This window comes from Calypte anna, chromosome 21 (assembly GCF_003957555.1).
Source record: "Calypte anna isolate BGI_N300 chromosome 21, bCalAnn1_v1.p, whole genome shotgun sequence".
Taxonomy (NCBI): Eukaryota; Metazoa; Chordata; class Aves; order Apodiformes; family Trochilidae; genus Calypte; species Calypte anna.
Genome location: NC_044266.1, coordinates 4,412,593 through 4,426,585, shown reverse-complemented (window position 1 = coordinate 4,426,585; position 13,993 = coordinate 4,412,593). Strand labels below are relative to the sequence as shown.

The window sequence follows — 13,993 nt, the reverse complement described above, 5'->3', positions numbered from 1 at the left end:
CGGTGTGTGAGCTCCGTGCCCATGCCGGGGGTTCCGGTCCCGCCGAGGCTCCGCTGGGCATGGAGAGGTGGGTTCTGCCGGAGGGGACTGCACTGCCTGGTGGTACTCGGGGCTCTCCGCACCCGGCGGGGCGGGCAGGAGCTCCTTCCCTCCCTCCTTCCCTCCCTGCTTTCTCCTCCTCTCCCCCCCCCGCCTCTCTCCCCGTCCCTCCCCGCCCCGATTGTGCAATCGCAAGTGGCGGGGCCGGCGGCACCGCCCGGAGCCCGGCACCGAGGGGAGGGAGAGAGAGAGGGAGGGAACGAGGGAGGGAAAGAGGAAGGGAGACAGCAGCCCCCGCCCGCCCCGCTCCTCCGGGGGCCGCGGTGCCGAGGATGCGGCAGCCGCCGGGCACCGCCGGGCTGTAGCCGCCTGCCCGCGGCCCCAGACCCCATGGGATGAATGTACCCGCCGTCTCCTGGGTGGTGAGTACCCCGTGGCTTTGTGTCTCTCCTCTCCTTCCCCCCTCCCTTCCTAAAACCTGGCTCCTTTTTTTGTTGTGTGTTTTTTTTTTCTTTTTTTTCTTTTTTTTCCCTTTTCCCTCGACCGCTGATCAGCACCAGATTTTCCACCTCTTCTTTCCGTGCTCTCCCCTCTCTCCGCCACCACCGCCGCCACCCTTCCTTGGGTGATTGATAGCCGGGAGGATGAGAATATTGCCACGGGCAGAAATCAATTGCAGATGAGGTGGACTTCGGGGGATCTGCTGTGCAAGCGTTAAACTATTTTCCACCGCTGCTTTAAGCTCAAATAAAATAAAAGAATAGGACAGGAGGAGCCGAGCTCGGTCGGCTGCACAGCTGCGGTACAGAGGGTCCTTCCCATCGTTTCGGGTTTTAAACAACAAAAGTCCAGAGGGAGGAAGGGAACGGTCATCAGATCCATGAATTGCAGCACCAGTATTTTGGGTATCATCAAGGAAGGGCATTTTCCCGATAGCAAGGCAGTAAATTGTTGTTTCTTCAAAAGTTTGCACCGAGAATGAATTTACATCCTTCTACCCTGCAAATAGGGTTGGGGGTTTTTTTGTGCTTACTGGAATATTAGATCTGAGCCATCTCTACCTGTTTCTTGCATCGTAACACAGTACTTTGGTTTATCCAAACATTTGTGGCAATTCTTATTTGTTATATAGAATAATACCTGTTTTTTATGCACAGTGGGGATTTCTCTTTGAGTGGTTTTCAGGGGACACAGCATGCTTTAGCTCATTTTCAGGCTGTATTCAAGTTGATCGAGACAATCTCTTATTACCTCCTAACATTTCTCTTATGAGAAAATTAGCTCTGTTCTGCAATCTAACTTTTGCCTACAGGATTATCCCCATTAAATTCAAAACTCAGTCTACGCGAAGCGTTTGTGAAGTCAGAGTTTTGCCATGCATTTTTTTATTGGGGAAAAATCTGCACCCTACTAAAATGTATGGGAAAGATCCCAGTGATATGGCGAGACCCAGATTTTTTCCCTTGTATTTTTAGCCCAAGAACTTCATGTCCTCTTCATAATGTCCAACCAGCCAAGAATCAGCTGGACACAATGGGCACTTTTGCTTTTTGAAGGCAGTCTCCCATCTCAAAAAAGGCAACTTGCCTCAAATTTGCAAACCACAGGATGAGAAATGGAGTTTGCCTTCAGTATAAAAATCCCAAGTGTTTGCAAACAGCCCTGAGAAGAATCTGGGCTCTTGGCTTGACCTCTCCATGCTGAATTCCAGCTTGGGGAGTTTGCGGTCTTGCAAAGAGGGTGAACGAGCAAGACCTTCCCGAGAGCTCTTCTTTCCAGAGTACACAAAAGAGTTGGGCTGGAGGGAGTTTTTTGGGTGCCTAGGAAGTGCAGGATTGGGCCACAAGCCAAACTGCTTTTAAAGTAGCCTTGTAGACCTGCCCATCTTAGAGTAACTGCTCGTGGCACATGCTGGCATAGAAGAGGATGTGTTAAGCTGGCACAGCCATGGGAAACCTGCCTGGGAAGCTGAGCAAACTCCTGGGCAGTTATTCCTCCCAGAGCTCTGGGCTGTTCCCATTAAAGAATTACCAATACCTCCTCCAGTTCCTGTATTGTAGCTCCAATGACCATGGGGCATGCAGAGCTGGGCACTTGCTATGATTTGCTCCTGCACTTTTCTTTTTAAATCTACTGAAAAGAAAAAAACCCAACCCTTCTGTGTAGTCAGCTAGGCTGGGAGATCCCCTGCCATGAAGTGTGGGCCAGAGTGCTGCAGGTCCAGCATCACTTAGGGCAAAGAAACTTCTTGGGCTCTCAAATCAGATTCTTACAAAGCTGATGAAATCATCCTTTTGTGGGAGGACAGGAGTGGGGCTGAGGGGTGGTTTGTCCTTCTTGCCTCCCATTAGGAGGCAGGAGCTGTGCTTGCCATGTCCCAGAGCTTTGTTTCTCACTGCTGAGGGAAGGAGCGACATGAGGTAGTGGGGACCAGGGCTTTCCTGGGTGTAAATTACCTCTAAGGGTGGGAAAGGAGCAACCCAACACTCATTTTTATCCATTGTGCTGTCCCCATTGCAGCCAAGATTTCAAATCCTTTGGAGATGAGCTTTGGGAAGGGTGTCAGGATCGGGCCCTTGCTTTGGTCACTCAAGGCCTGGCTTCAGAGCTCAGACATCTTCTCCCCAGAGGGGAAAAGACCAGAATTTGGTTCAGAATTTGATCTCATTGTGGTGGCTGGACCTGATCCTGCAGTTTTAGGAGAGACTGCCGGAATGTCAAGTATGAGGTCAGCCCCCAGCACATTTGGTAGCAATTGAAAATACCAGGGGGGCTCAAGCTCTTGAGTTACTCCCAAAAGCCTCCAGCCCTGCACTGCCACGGGGATTTCTGCTGAGTTGCTGGAGATCCTGCAGTCCGTGCCCTGGGTAAATAACACAGGCATTGGGTTTGATGTCTTCAGAACTGAGAAGATGTAAAAGCAGAGATTAAAAGAGGCCAAACCAGCACTTGAGTCAACTGGATTTCTGCTGTCGTGGCCCGAATACAGCCCAAACGGGTTGGAAAGGGAGAGGGAAACCACAGGAGGGATCCCAAACCATTCCTGAAAGATCCATAGCTTCGGCTGCGAACCCTTTTCTCCTTCCTCCTTCTTGCTCCAGCAGCTGGGAACCCGATCCCACCAGCACAACCCCACTTTGGAGGACAGGGCTCCATTTTTCCATGCCAGTTTGGTAACAAAGGACTGACCCAGCCAGCCAAAAGCCAGGGGTTGCCATTCGAGACAACTCTCATCCCTGCTGCAGCCCGGCCTTCCACGGCATTTGTGCTCCATTAAAAAAAAATCATAATCCTGGTGGCCACTGTGTGCTAGGAACTGGTTTTATCTGGTTCCAGTTATGCTTGTTTTGAGTCAGGCGAGCTGTGCCAGATCCTGATCTCATTTGCACCAGTGGAGTCATTCGGAGGAGCCGGTCCCAGTTTACCTCACTCTTAAGTGGAAGCAGAACTGGGCCTGCTGGGAGCAGCTCTTCCCTGGGGAAATTGCTGGTGCCTGCGTGCAAATCAAACACGGGGACAAGCAAATGACTCTTGGGACCCTTCCCAGAGGTGGTGTGGAGTTTACTGCCAGTCCCACAGAAGCTTTTTTCACCCAAAAAGGAAGGAAGAGGCTGTGGGTTCAGTTGCAAGGGAAAACAGTGTGACTGGGAGCCCCAGAGCCAGCTTTGGGGAGATGCAGAGAGTGGTCAGGCTCTTGATCTGGGATGCTGTGGAGGAGGAAAAGACAGAGCCCCTTCCTACACTGGGTAGAAAACTGCTTCTTGTAGGGGTCAGAGGCAGCTCCGGAGTAAACAGCTCAGCTGGAGAGCAGTGCTTGCTGTTCCTGCAGGGGGTTCCGAAGGGGTTTGGATCCACGGGTCACCTTTGGACACCCGTGATCCTGCAGCAGATCCCCTCAGCCCCTCTGCCAGCGTGTGGGGAACACCAGCTCCAGGGGAAAGGCAGGAGGGAGCTGAGCTTCACTCAGGTCCAGGCATGTGGGGAAGGCCTCTGGCTGAAACACTGCTAACAGCTGTGTTTGGGAGTGTTGAGCTCTCACACATGAATCTGCAACGTGCTCCTGTCCGACCTTCTACTGGAGACTCTTCCAACCAAAGTGTGCTGCAGACTCATCCTTCCTGGTGCAGGGGCTGGGGCAGAGCCTGCACGCTCTCCCTCTGCCCAGCTGGCCGAGGAACCCCATCCTTCTGCTCCCCAAAGCTGCTGGAGGACGGTGCCAGCTTTGTTCTCCAGGTCCCCAGCTCCCAACCTGCTGCTCTCAGAGGCTGCAAACCCCCACGTTTTGATCAGGGTAGTGTGGGGCCAGGGTGTGTTCCTCTGCTTTAGGTTGATGCATTTTCCTGGCCGTGATTGTTCTTAAGGCAGAAGAAATTGAGAAAAAATTGAAAAGAGCAATTGAAACTGTTTATATTTCTCTTGCCTCCTCCACAGTCCATCAATGTGTCCCTTTGCCACCAGAAATCCTTCAGGACCCCATTTGAAACCTATCCAAGTCCATAGGTAGCTTTCCAATGGCTTTTGTAGGTAAAGGATTTTTTTCCCAGCTGCATAAAATGAGTTTCTTGAGTGCTCAGTGCACGGTTGAGAAGCCACATTTAAACTCCCAAATGTAACAAATTCTTTTGAAATTCTGGCCAACATGGGGAGCAGAGAGGGCTTTCAAAATGCTGCACTGCTTTTCTCTCTTTCTGCTTTATTTCTGTGAATCACTCAACCCTGTTTGAGTGGAAATTAATACGTTACAGAAAAGGAAGCTCTAACATCTCCTGCTTTTGAAAGGAGCAGAGATAGCCAGATTCACAGGGAGAAATGGAGCTTTTGCTCCACTATCAAAAAGTTTTCAGAATTGATTGTTGTGCATGTTAAATATCAGATGTCTTCCTATGGTGGCTCCTTTTTTTTTTTTTTTTTTAGTTTCTTCATAGATTTTGCAGCTCAGCAAAGCAATGCTGGAGCTTGCAGCTCAGAAGCAACTTCACTTAAGTACTCTTTTCTTTTGCTGTCCTAAAGAATTAACTCTGGACATTTTCACTCCGTTGTTTTCCTCCTTCTCCCCTATCATGACATTGATCAGATTACTTTGGGCACTGAGGACACACGAGTAGACTCCCCAAAAGAATGTTGTGCTTGGGATTTTATTGCAACCAAACTGAAAAACGTGAAGTTCTATCTAAATGGAAGTTGCAAAATAGAGAGGACTGAATAAGGACAAGTATTGAGTCAAATAATTATTGGGTTTTTTTTCCTGGTACATAGTTCCTTTTCAGGTTTTCACAGTTGAGATACAAACTTTTTTTCATGCTCACTTATATACTTTTTGTCACATGTAAGCAAATATTACTTGTGTTGAGATTCCTGAGAGGCAATTCCCTGTAGGATTCAGAAGTTACTGTATAGACAAAATCCTTTGTCTAAGGAGACCCATGCCCTCGATCTTTCTGGCAGAGAGACATGTTTCTTCCTAGTTGCCACCAAATCAGACACTTTCTGGGGCTTGGCTTCCTAATAATAGAAATAATTGTTTGCCACAGCAATCACTCCTGGCCACCCCCATGCACAGGAGTGCTCCCAGATGAGCCCTTCTCTAGGCAGTGACCCTTTGTCCTGCAGCACTGACTCCCTGCATGAATCTCACACCACACAATGATGTCCTGGTCTGAATCTCACCTGCCCTGTCTTTCCCTGGAGCACTTTCCCATGGAGGAACGTGCCCCACATCGTGTGGGGCAAGGGATGTTGGCAGGCATCCCTCCCCTCCCATCCCCTCCTATGCAGCCTCTTCCCTGGGAGGCAGTTTGGCATTCCAAAGACCTCCCTGTGCTTTCCCACTCCCTCTGCACCCCTTTACTTGCTCAGCATATGGGGCTCCCCTGTCTCTGGTCTTGCAAAAGGGGAAACTGAGGCATGGAGTAGATTGTTCAGCACTTTGGGGCTTCCTTTTCTCTCAGTGGAGCTGTGCAGCAGCTTTTCTCAGGAAAAAAAAAAAAAGGCACAAATAACAGTTGAACACTAAGACCTGATACTGCTGTGAATCAGTGTCTAACACCAGCTTGGGAAGGACAGCTGTGGGGAGGCAAGGTGGAAGTCCCAGATGTGATCCAGGCCAGGAACAGAAATCTTCAACTTGTCCATCTCTGCTGAGATCTCCTGCATCTCAAATGAGGGCTTAAATCACTGAGTTAGGCACTGTGGCCATTTCCCCTCCTCTCTCTAGCATGGAGCTGACACTATTGCTGGGCTTTATTAGCAGGCTTGGAGCCTTAGCTGAGCAGTATTTGTAGAGCTTGAGGGTTTCTTGTCTCTCTGAACCTGGGATGCTGCGTGTGTGGCCGTGAGCACAATATACCCATGTCTGTGTTTTTATGTGCTTGGCAAAACTGCAAGATCCTGGATAAGAAAAATACCTACAAAGATATTAAACTACTCATGAAATGTTCCCGTGTCCACCTGCAGGCTTGTCTTGTATTATGGTGTGAACTTCCCACTGGAAAAAAGAGTAAAAGTGATTAGATTTTTTTTTTTTCTTTAAATATATATATATATTATTTTGCTCCAGAAGGATCTGGTTTCCAAATGGCTGGGAACAGCTGTGGGCTGGATGGTGGGAATGTTGCCTCCGAGGTAATTCCCGTGATTGTCCTCCAGCTGATGGAACCGTGTGGATTTTCCCAGCTGCTTCCAGGCACTGGCAGGGACTGTCCTGCTTGTGGGTCCCCTGAGAGTCCCTGGGACTGTCGGAGAGGAGGAAAGAGCTCTTCCAGGTGACACAAAACATCAGAGTGTGCTACCATGAGATCCTAAAACCAGGATTACAGAAGGCTGAGCTCACAGAACTCCTGCCAGACCTCAAGGGGATGCTGAGCTGGGACAGCTGAGACCCAAAGCCTTGGATATGGGAAAAGGGTTCTGGAGCTGCTGACCACCAGGCTTCAGCTGTGTGTGCATTGAGAAGTTGTTTGTCTCCAGAGCCTGGGGATGTGCCAGGCTCAAGGGCAGAGTAATTTGATTTCTCAAATGTGAGCTGAAAGGATAAGAGAGGTTCCCTGCAGAGGGAGAGGAGGGAGACCCTCACGGGCTGATGGGGTCTGCCGGAACTGAGTTGAACTTTCTACTTGAAAAGCTTTGATTATCAGGACAAAAAAAAAAAAAAAAAAAGTGTCCCAGTGCAGAGAAGAAGAGAAAGAAGCCCCTGTGTGTGGGGAAGGGCTTGCTCCTGCCAGTGGGCCAGGGCTGGGGTCAGCACCAGGGAGCACACACTTGTTCCTGTAGGGCCTGCAACGTGTAATTTAGCTTGTCACAGAGGAATGTGCTCAATGCCTTCATTTAATCGGGAGTTTGCAAACCTGCTCGGGTGCCTCATCTTCCTTTTTCCCTTCCCTTCCCAGCCGGGGGAGGGTTGGGGGAAAAGGAACCACGGTGCTTTTGTCCCCGACCCTGTAGCTCCCATCAGATGAATGGTTTTAGTGGCAGCTCTGCTCGCATGACTGGACTGAGCTCTGCCAGGCAACACACTGCTCTTACCAGTGGGCTCTTTCCAGCCCCAGCTCCCTCCCAAACTCAGCTGCATCAGTTGTTTTCCTAGGCAGTGGCATAAGCCTTGTTACTTACTAGAAATGTGTGCCTCTACGGGTTCCAGGGCATTCTTGGGAGGAGGAAAACATTGTGTGGATGTGACATGTTCCAAGGCTTCAAACGAGGAAAGGATTGCAGTGCCCTGAAGTGGGGGGTGGAGATGCAATTGCTCCAGCTCTCCAGAGGTACAAAGACATCCCTGCTCGGAAAAGGAGACAGTTCAAGCACATATTTAAGTGTTTTCCTGAATCCAAGGGAGGTCGTGTGCCTGAGCAGAGCACAACCTCACTCATCTTCCTCAGTGTCATAGCAAGACAGAAGCCCAGCTGCTCAGAGATGATCCTTCAAGCCTATGGCAATCAGTCTGCTCTGGCTGGTGCTGCAGAAACACCTCTCTACTCAACATCTCCCTCCAGGAAAAGAAAAAAAGAAGCAGGGCTGTCAGCCCAGACAGAAATGTTTGTTTGCCTCTTTGCCGCTGGGTAGAGATGTATAGAAAAAAAAACAACCCAGCCACCACCTTTCTTTGGGAAGGAGGAAATTGCTCTCTAATCAGGTGTGTGGAAGTGAACTTGTGTGCTGACTCCAGAGGAATTTCAGCTGTTCCCCAGGGGGCTGTGATTGCTGTTTGGGTCACATCCCAGCTCTGATCTCGGAATTGCCTTTGGGAGCAGGATTCCTCAGTACAGAGCCTCTGGCATTTGAGGAATGAGTGATGCTCCTTTCAGAAACCTGAGCAAGAAACCCCAGTGTGTGTGCACAGCTTAGCTGTGTTCTTCTTAACAGAAACTGCAGAATTCTCCCACTGGAATGGAAAAAAGGGAGCAGTATTAAGCTCCAAGAGCTGTCTTCAGGACAAATGTATTGAATCACACTGCTCTCATGAATGGCAGTGAGAATTCAGAGGCTAAAGCCCTCTGCTTATCTCAAACCAGGACTTGCAACCCCTGCTTTATGCAGGTATTCTCGCTGAGGACCTGGGGGATTCACATGACAAGTGCTGGGAGGATTAGGAAGCCAAGGCTGTGTTATCCCATTATGATTTAGGTATTACCAGGAAATAATAAATAATGATTCCTCCAGAGATCCTGGGGCTTGGGAGTGAGTATACCCTTTTCAGGCTGCCTTGGGATGAAGGATGGGGAAGCATCTCTCTCATCTCTCTTGATTCAGATCGAGGAGGTTCTGTTCAGTGGATGGGTAACAGGGCAAAAACCCTATGCCTCACAAAGGCCTTAAAATGGATCTGTGAGAGGTACTGATTAGGCCAGCTCAATGGTTTAGGTAAACGTGGTAGTCCTCCAGCTGAGGATGAGTTGGTGAAGACTCTGCAGATACCCTGAGGGACCAGAGGAATGCCCAGCTGGGAGTTCCCAGCCCAGAGCCACCTCTGCTACCAGGCTCTGATAAACAAGGCATTTTTCCTGTCCTCCCCCATTAGAGGGTTGGGCCCGGGAGCCATGGAAATCAGCAGGAGTCTTTCCTGTGTGGGCTTTGGATCTTGGTTTGGAGAAATAAATAGAAGGAAATAACAAATAACATGGCTCTAACAACTATTTTAGTGAATATAAATGTCTGCCTTCCACTATGACTCTGTCCAAACCCCACAAAGGAAAAAATGTCCGTGTTTCTATGATGCTTTTCCATCTGCCTTTCCCCAGTGATTGGGAGTGTCAGTTCAGGCACCTTGGCTGGACTTCCAGGAAACCCTGCCCAGGGCTTCTTGCGGGGGTTTAAGTAACCTTCTCAGCCACCTTTGTGAGTGATGTTTGTGGTTGGTACCCAACAGACCCCCCTCGCCTGCAGCCCAAGTTCCTGTCCTCAGCCTGAGCATTGGTCAAATGTGAGTGGCTCCACCAAAATAAATGTGGTATTGGGCTTTCCCAGCCTCTGGATTGAGGTTTCCACCTCTCCCCTCATGCTGCTGCCTCGCAGCGACATCTGCTGCACAATTCCAGGAGGAGGGAGGTTTCCGTTCCTGGTAATGTGGTCCCTTTCCCCCGGGGAAAGCTTTCAGCAAAGCCAGCTTTGGCTCTGAAGGTGGGATAAAAGGAATTGGGGAAGTCTGCTCCTTCCACATATGAAAACATTTGTGCCCTCTGTGACTTCTTCAGCCTGGCTCAGCTGCTGGCAGTGATGGTTTTGTGCTGCAAACTTCTCCCAGCCCAGCTTTGGGTGGGAAATGCTGAAAAGCTGCTCTTGCTGCTGGTACATGGCTGGGGAGAAGTAATGCAGATGGCTGCTTGCCCCAGAGGTGGTTTTGTAAAGGGAAGAGGCAGAACAGCATGTCCCATCACCCTGGATGGTGTTTTGGAGAGCCTCCCTGGCTGTGGAGAAAGATCATAGAATTATAGAAAGGTTTGTATTGGGTTGGGCCTTCCAGCCCACCCAGTGCCCCCCCTGCCATGCTCAGGGACACCTCCCACCAGCCCAGGGTGCTCCAAGCTCCATCCAACCTTCAACACTGCCAGGGATGGGGCAGCCACAGCTTCTCTGGGAAACCTGAGACAGGGATACTCAGCACCCTCACCCCAAACAATTTCTTCCTCATGTCCAACCTCAATCTCCCCTCTCCCAGTTCCCCCATGTACTGTGATACGAGTTTGTCTTGAGATCCAAGTGCCACCAGTCTGGGAGAACACACCTCTGCTTTTTACAGCCATGGGGTTGGAGCAATGAGCCAGCTTACCTGTTTTCTTCCCTGCTAACCCTTTGTCTCCAGCTGTAGGCTTTTGGCAGAGCTGGCCATGATGTTGAGGTTGGTGGTTGGTGCCCTCTTCCCAGCACTGCTCCTGGCTGCCCCACCCCCCATAAACAAACTTGCCCTCTTCCCGGACAAGAGTGCTTGGTGTGAGGCAAAGAACATCACCCAGATCGTGGGGCACAGCGGCTGCGAGTCCAAATCCATCCAGAACAGGTACAGATCCACCCTCCTGCAGCTGGTTTCTATGTGCAGATGGCAGTGGGGTGGCTTTGGGGACTGTGACAGGCACAATGGTGTGCCTCTGCCCAGCTGCCTTCTGTCTGCCTCCATGGAAGGTTAAATGTCCTCCTGCCTTTATTTGGGAGGAGCAGGCACCTCTCCTGAGCCCTCATCCCTCCTCTTGTATTTGCAGGGCCTGTCTGGGACAGTGTTTCAGCTACAGTGTCCCCAACACTTTCCCTCAGTCCACGGAGTCCCTGATTCACTGTGACTCCTGCATGCCAGCCCAGTCCATGTGGGAAATCGTGAGTACCCCTGCTCCTTCCACAGCTGCTCCTTGCTCAGGGGCTCTCAGCTCTGTTCTGCCTCTACTTCAGGGCAAATCTTTCTCTTTCCCTGAGATTTATCCCACTTGTAGTTTCCTTCCCAGTGAGTGTACCCTTTCTTGAGGTGCCTGGCCATAAGGGGCTTCTGGGAGCAATGTAACTGCCAGGATGAATGCTGTCTTTATCACTCTTTGCAGTAGCATCCCCAGTCAGTCCTTGCATTATTCATCCCTGTGCTCATCTTGCCTGCCTCTTCTCCTCACCACTGCCTTTGGTGCCTCCTCCCACTTGGGAGCTTTTGCCTCCTTCCATGTCCAGAAGTGCTTCCCACAGCCCCCCTGCCCCCACTGATCCCAGCAGAGCCATAAACCCCTGGGTTCAGCTCTCCACTTGGCTTTCAGTGCAGACGTTTGGGCAGATGGTTTAGCCCAGTGTCAGAGATGTTCAGCAACATGTCTTGTGGGTGGCTTTTGCGGTTACCACCCATATTTCTGTGCCTGGGAGCAGCATCCTGCTGGAGCTGGCATATTTTCCTTGGGTGTCTGCAGCTTAGGACCTTGTGAGACATTCCCAGAGTGCTCTTGCCTCGCAGGCTGGCTCTAAAGGTTTGAATGGGCAGCAGAACCACCAATTCTGGCTTAAAATACCCCAGATCTGAAGGGCAGGGAGCATGATGGCCATTGGGCTTTGAACCTGTGTGCTCACTCACTTTATGTCCTACTCCTTCTAACCAGGTGACACTGGACTGTCCAGGCAACGATGAGATCCCCAGGGTTGACAAGCTGGTGGAGAAGATCCTTCACTGTAGCTGCCAGGCTTGTGGCAAGGAGCCCAGCCACGAGGGAGCCCTCTTCAATGTCTACCTGAATGCAGAGGAGAACATGCCTGCTGAAGGTCCCAGCCCTCACCACTATGCCCACCACCAGCAGGAGGTGGAAGAACCTTCTGCCTCCAGCCACCACCACCACCACGAGGAGGAGAGCGAGGAGTGACTTGGCCCTTGTGGACTGTCCTTGCAGGCAGTGGCACGGGCAGGAGGGGTGTGCCAGGGGGAGAGACGGCCGGGGTTTTGGGAGGGAGGGGGGTGGTGGAGTTTTTCTTGTCTAATAGTGACCCTCATGCTTTGCTCTCCATGACACCCCTGGGCTGTAGGAATGTTTTGAAGGCAGGAGGGCTGAGGGGTGGTCGTGGGGCTGGAGCTGCAGGGTGAGAGCAGGCTTGGGGTGTTCTGGTGCAAAACTACTTGCACATGAGAGTAATAATATATTGAGGGGGCTTCAGCTGAAAGCAGGAGCTGAGTTGGGCTACCCAGGGGTGCTCTGCAGGCTCCTGAACCATCTGTGGAGCCCTTGCTGGGTTCTTCTGGGTTTTTCCCTTGGAAATGGCTTGTGCTTGGGGCTGAGGAAGAAGGGATGCAGCCTCTCCACAGTCCCACAAGAGAGACTCATCTCTTCTGGGCTGTGCATCCCTTCTCCCTCCCATCTACCCTTCCTGCCCAAGGCCAGTAGGCTCTGCAGGTCCCCTGGTCCTGCTAGGTCTTCATTCAGCCCCAGCCCCCTCTCCTGTTAGATAGCTCTTGGGGAGCATTTTGCCCCAGGATGGGGCTGCGTGTGAGGTTGCTGGGAACCATGGTGGTGAGAACCCTTTCCTTGCTGGTCCTCAGGGCCACCGTGCATTTCCCTGGGAAGGAGGGAGCTGGATGATGCTGTGGGTGCTGGGCTTTTGAGTTTTGTGGCCCCTAGGGGAAGGACATCAGCTAGGGTGGGCTGGGTGTGAGCCAGCCCCTTTCCTCCCTCTCCCTGCTGCACTTTAATTGAGGTGGAGGGAGAAGGGGGATGAGTGCCAGGACACCCATTGAGCTCTGCAGGGGGCTTGGGGAGGCGGGGATGGCCCCAGGCTCCTCCTGCTGCCCCCTTCTCTCCCTGTGATGAAGCTGATTTCTTTGTCGCTGTCCTGACAAGAGCTTCCAGAGCTTTTAATCGTTGCCTCCCCCTTCCTTTTACAAGGTTTGTTTTGTTGGTTTGGTTTTGTTTTGGTTTGGTTTTGTTGTTCTTGTGTTGGTTGGTTTTTTTTGTTTGTTTTTTGTCTTTTGATTGGTTGTTTTTTTGTTTGGTTGGTTTTTTTCTTAAATAAATGAGTTCTGACTTCCATTTCCCAGTGCTCTGATGCCTGTCTATTTTTTGGCAGTGCTGACGGGAGAGGCCCTTTACACCAGGTGGGGCAGCAGCACAGGAGGGTGCAGGGCACAGCAGAGCCGTGGATCCCTTGAAGCTGGGTTCCGTTTGGGAGGAGGAGGAGGAGAGCTGCTAAAAGGCAAAACCCACCCCAAAAACTCGACATCTGGGCTGCATGTGGAGCTGGGGAGCCTGCAGAGCAGCTGGTGCCCAGGCGTGGGTGTGCTCAAGGGCCCTTAGAGCTTCAGCCTGGAGGTTTAAGGGGCTGTGGGGTCCCACTCGTGTGGGAAGTGCGTGGTGTCTCTGCGGGATTGTGCAACCTTTATCGGCTCTGTTGCCACTAGGTGACACTCTTGATCCAGCGTGTTTGGTGGCATACAGATGTTCGTGGCCTCCAGGAGCGCCTGTGGAGTGGAGCAAGGTGAACTTGGATGTGGACATGGAACGTGGACATCCCTTTGTGGGTGACAAGAGGACACAAGCCCCTTGGCTGGAGCTTTACAGGAGAATCTGCAGGCAGGAGAAGGTGGAGAAACCCATCCTGTCACCACCATCATGTGGCCCTTTTATTGGTGGTCAGAGAAAACAAGGGCTGAATCTGACCAGGGGTTTGTTCCTGGAAACTCCAGGAGCTGCAGTACAGAGTGTCTCCACCTCCTTTCCACACAACCTGAGCTTCAGGGGGGTTGTTTTACAGGTGGAAGCACAGATTTTTTAAAGGTGGCCAGCTAAGCTCCACCCAAAATCTGCCCTAAGGTGCCATCCCAGTTAAAGGGTGGAAAGAGATCCTAAGAGTAGATTGTACTGTTGGAGGTGCCTGCACTGAGCCCCAAACTGCCTGGATGTCCTCACTGGAGTCTTTCAGCCTTCCCGTGTCACTCACTCCAGCTCACCAGCCCTTTCTTTGCTGTGTTGACACTTGGGTGGCTGTTGGACAACCTGGTTGTGCTTTCCCTGCT

General features: G+C 51.3%; 1 protein-coding gene across 1 annotated transcript; it reads left to right on the top strand.

Moving 5' to 3' along the window:
* Positions 1 to 273: 273 nt before the first annotated feature.
* LOC103537392 (neuroblastoma suppressor of tumorigenicity 1) lies at positions 274 to 13,017 on the top strand. Its single transcript, XM_030463793.1, has 4 exons — positions 274 to 461; positions 10,334 to 10,528; positions 10,728 to 10,839; positions 11,595 to 13,017. Exons 1-4 carry the CDS (start codon positions 439 to 441, stop codon positions 11,850 to 11,852), a joined length of 588 nt encoding a protein of 195 aa, XP_030319653.1. The 5' UTR covers positions 274 to 438; the 3' UTR covers positions 11,853 to 13,017.
* The last annotated feature ends 976 nt before the right edge of the window (positions 13,018 to 13,993 follow it).

Bases quoted from the DNA above. Each gene is read 5' to 3' on its own strand.
- LOC103537392 (XM_030463793.1), top strand. From the start codon at position 439: ATGTACCCGCCGTCTCCTGGGTG. The intron at 462-10,333 runs GTGAGTACCCCG...CTTTGTCTCCAG, and splicing joins TACCCGCCGTCTCCTGGGTG to CTGTAGGCTTTTGGCAGAGC. The intron at 10,529-10,727 runs GTACAGATCCAC...TTGTATTTGCAG, and splicing joins TCCAAATCCATCCAGAACAG to GGCCTGTCTGGGACAGTGTT.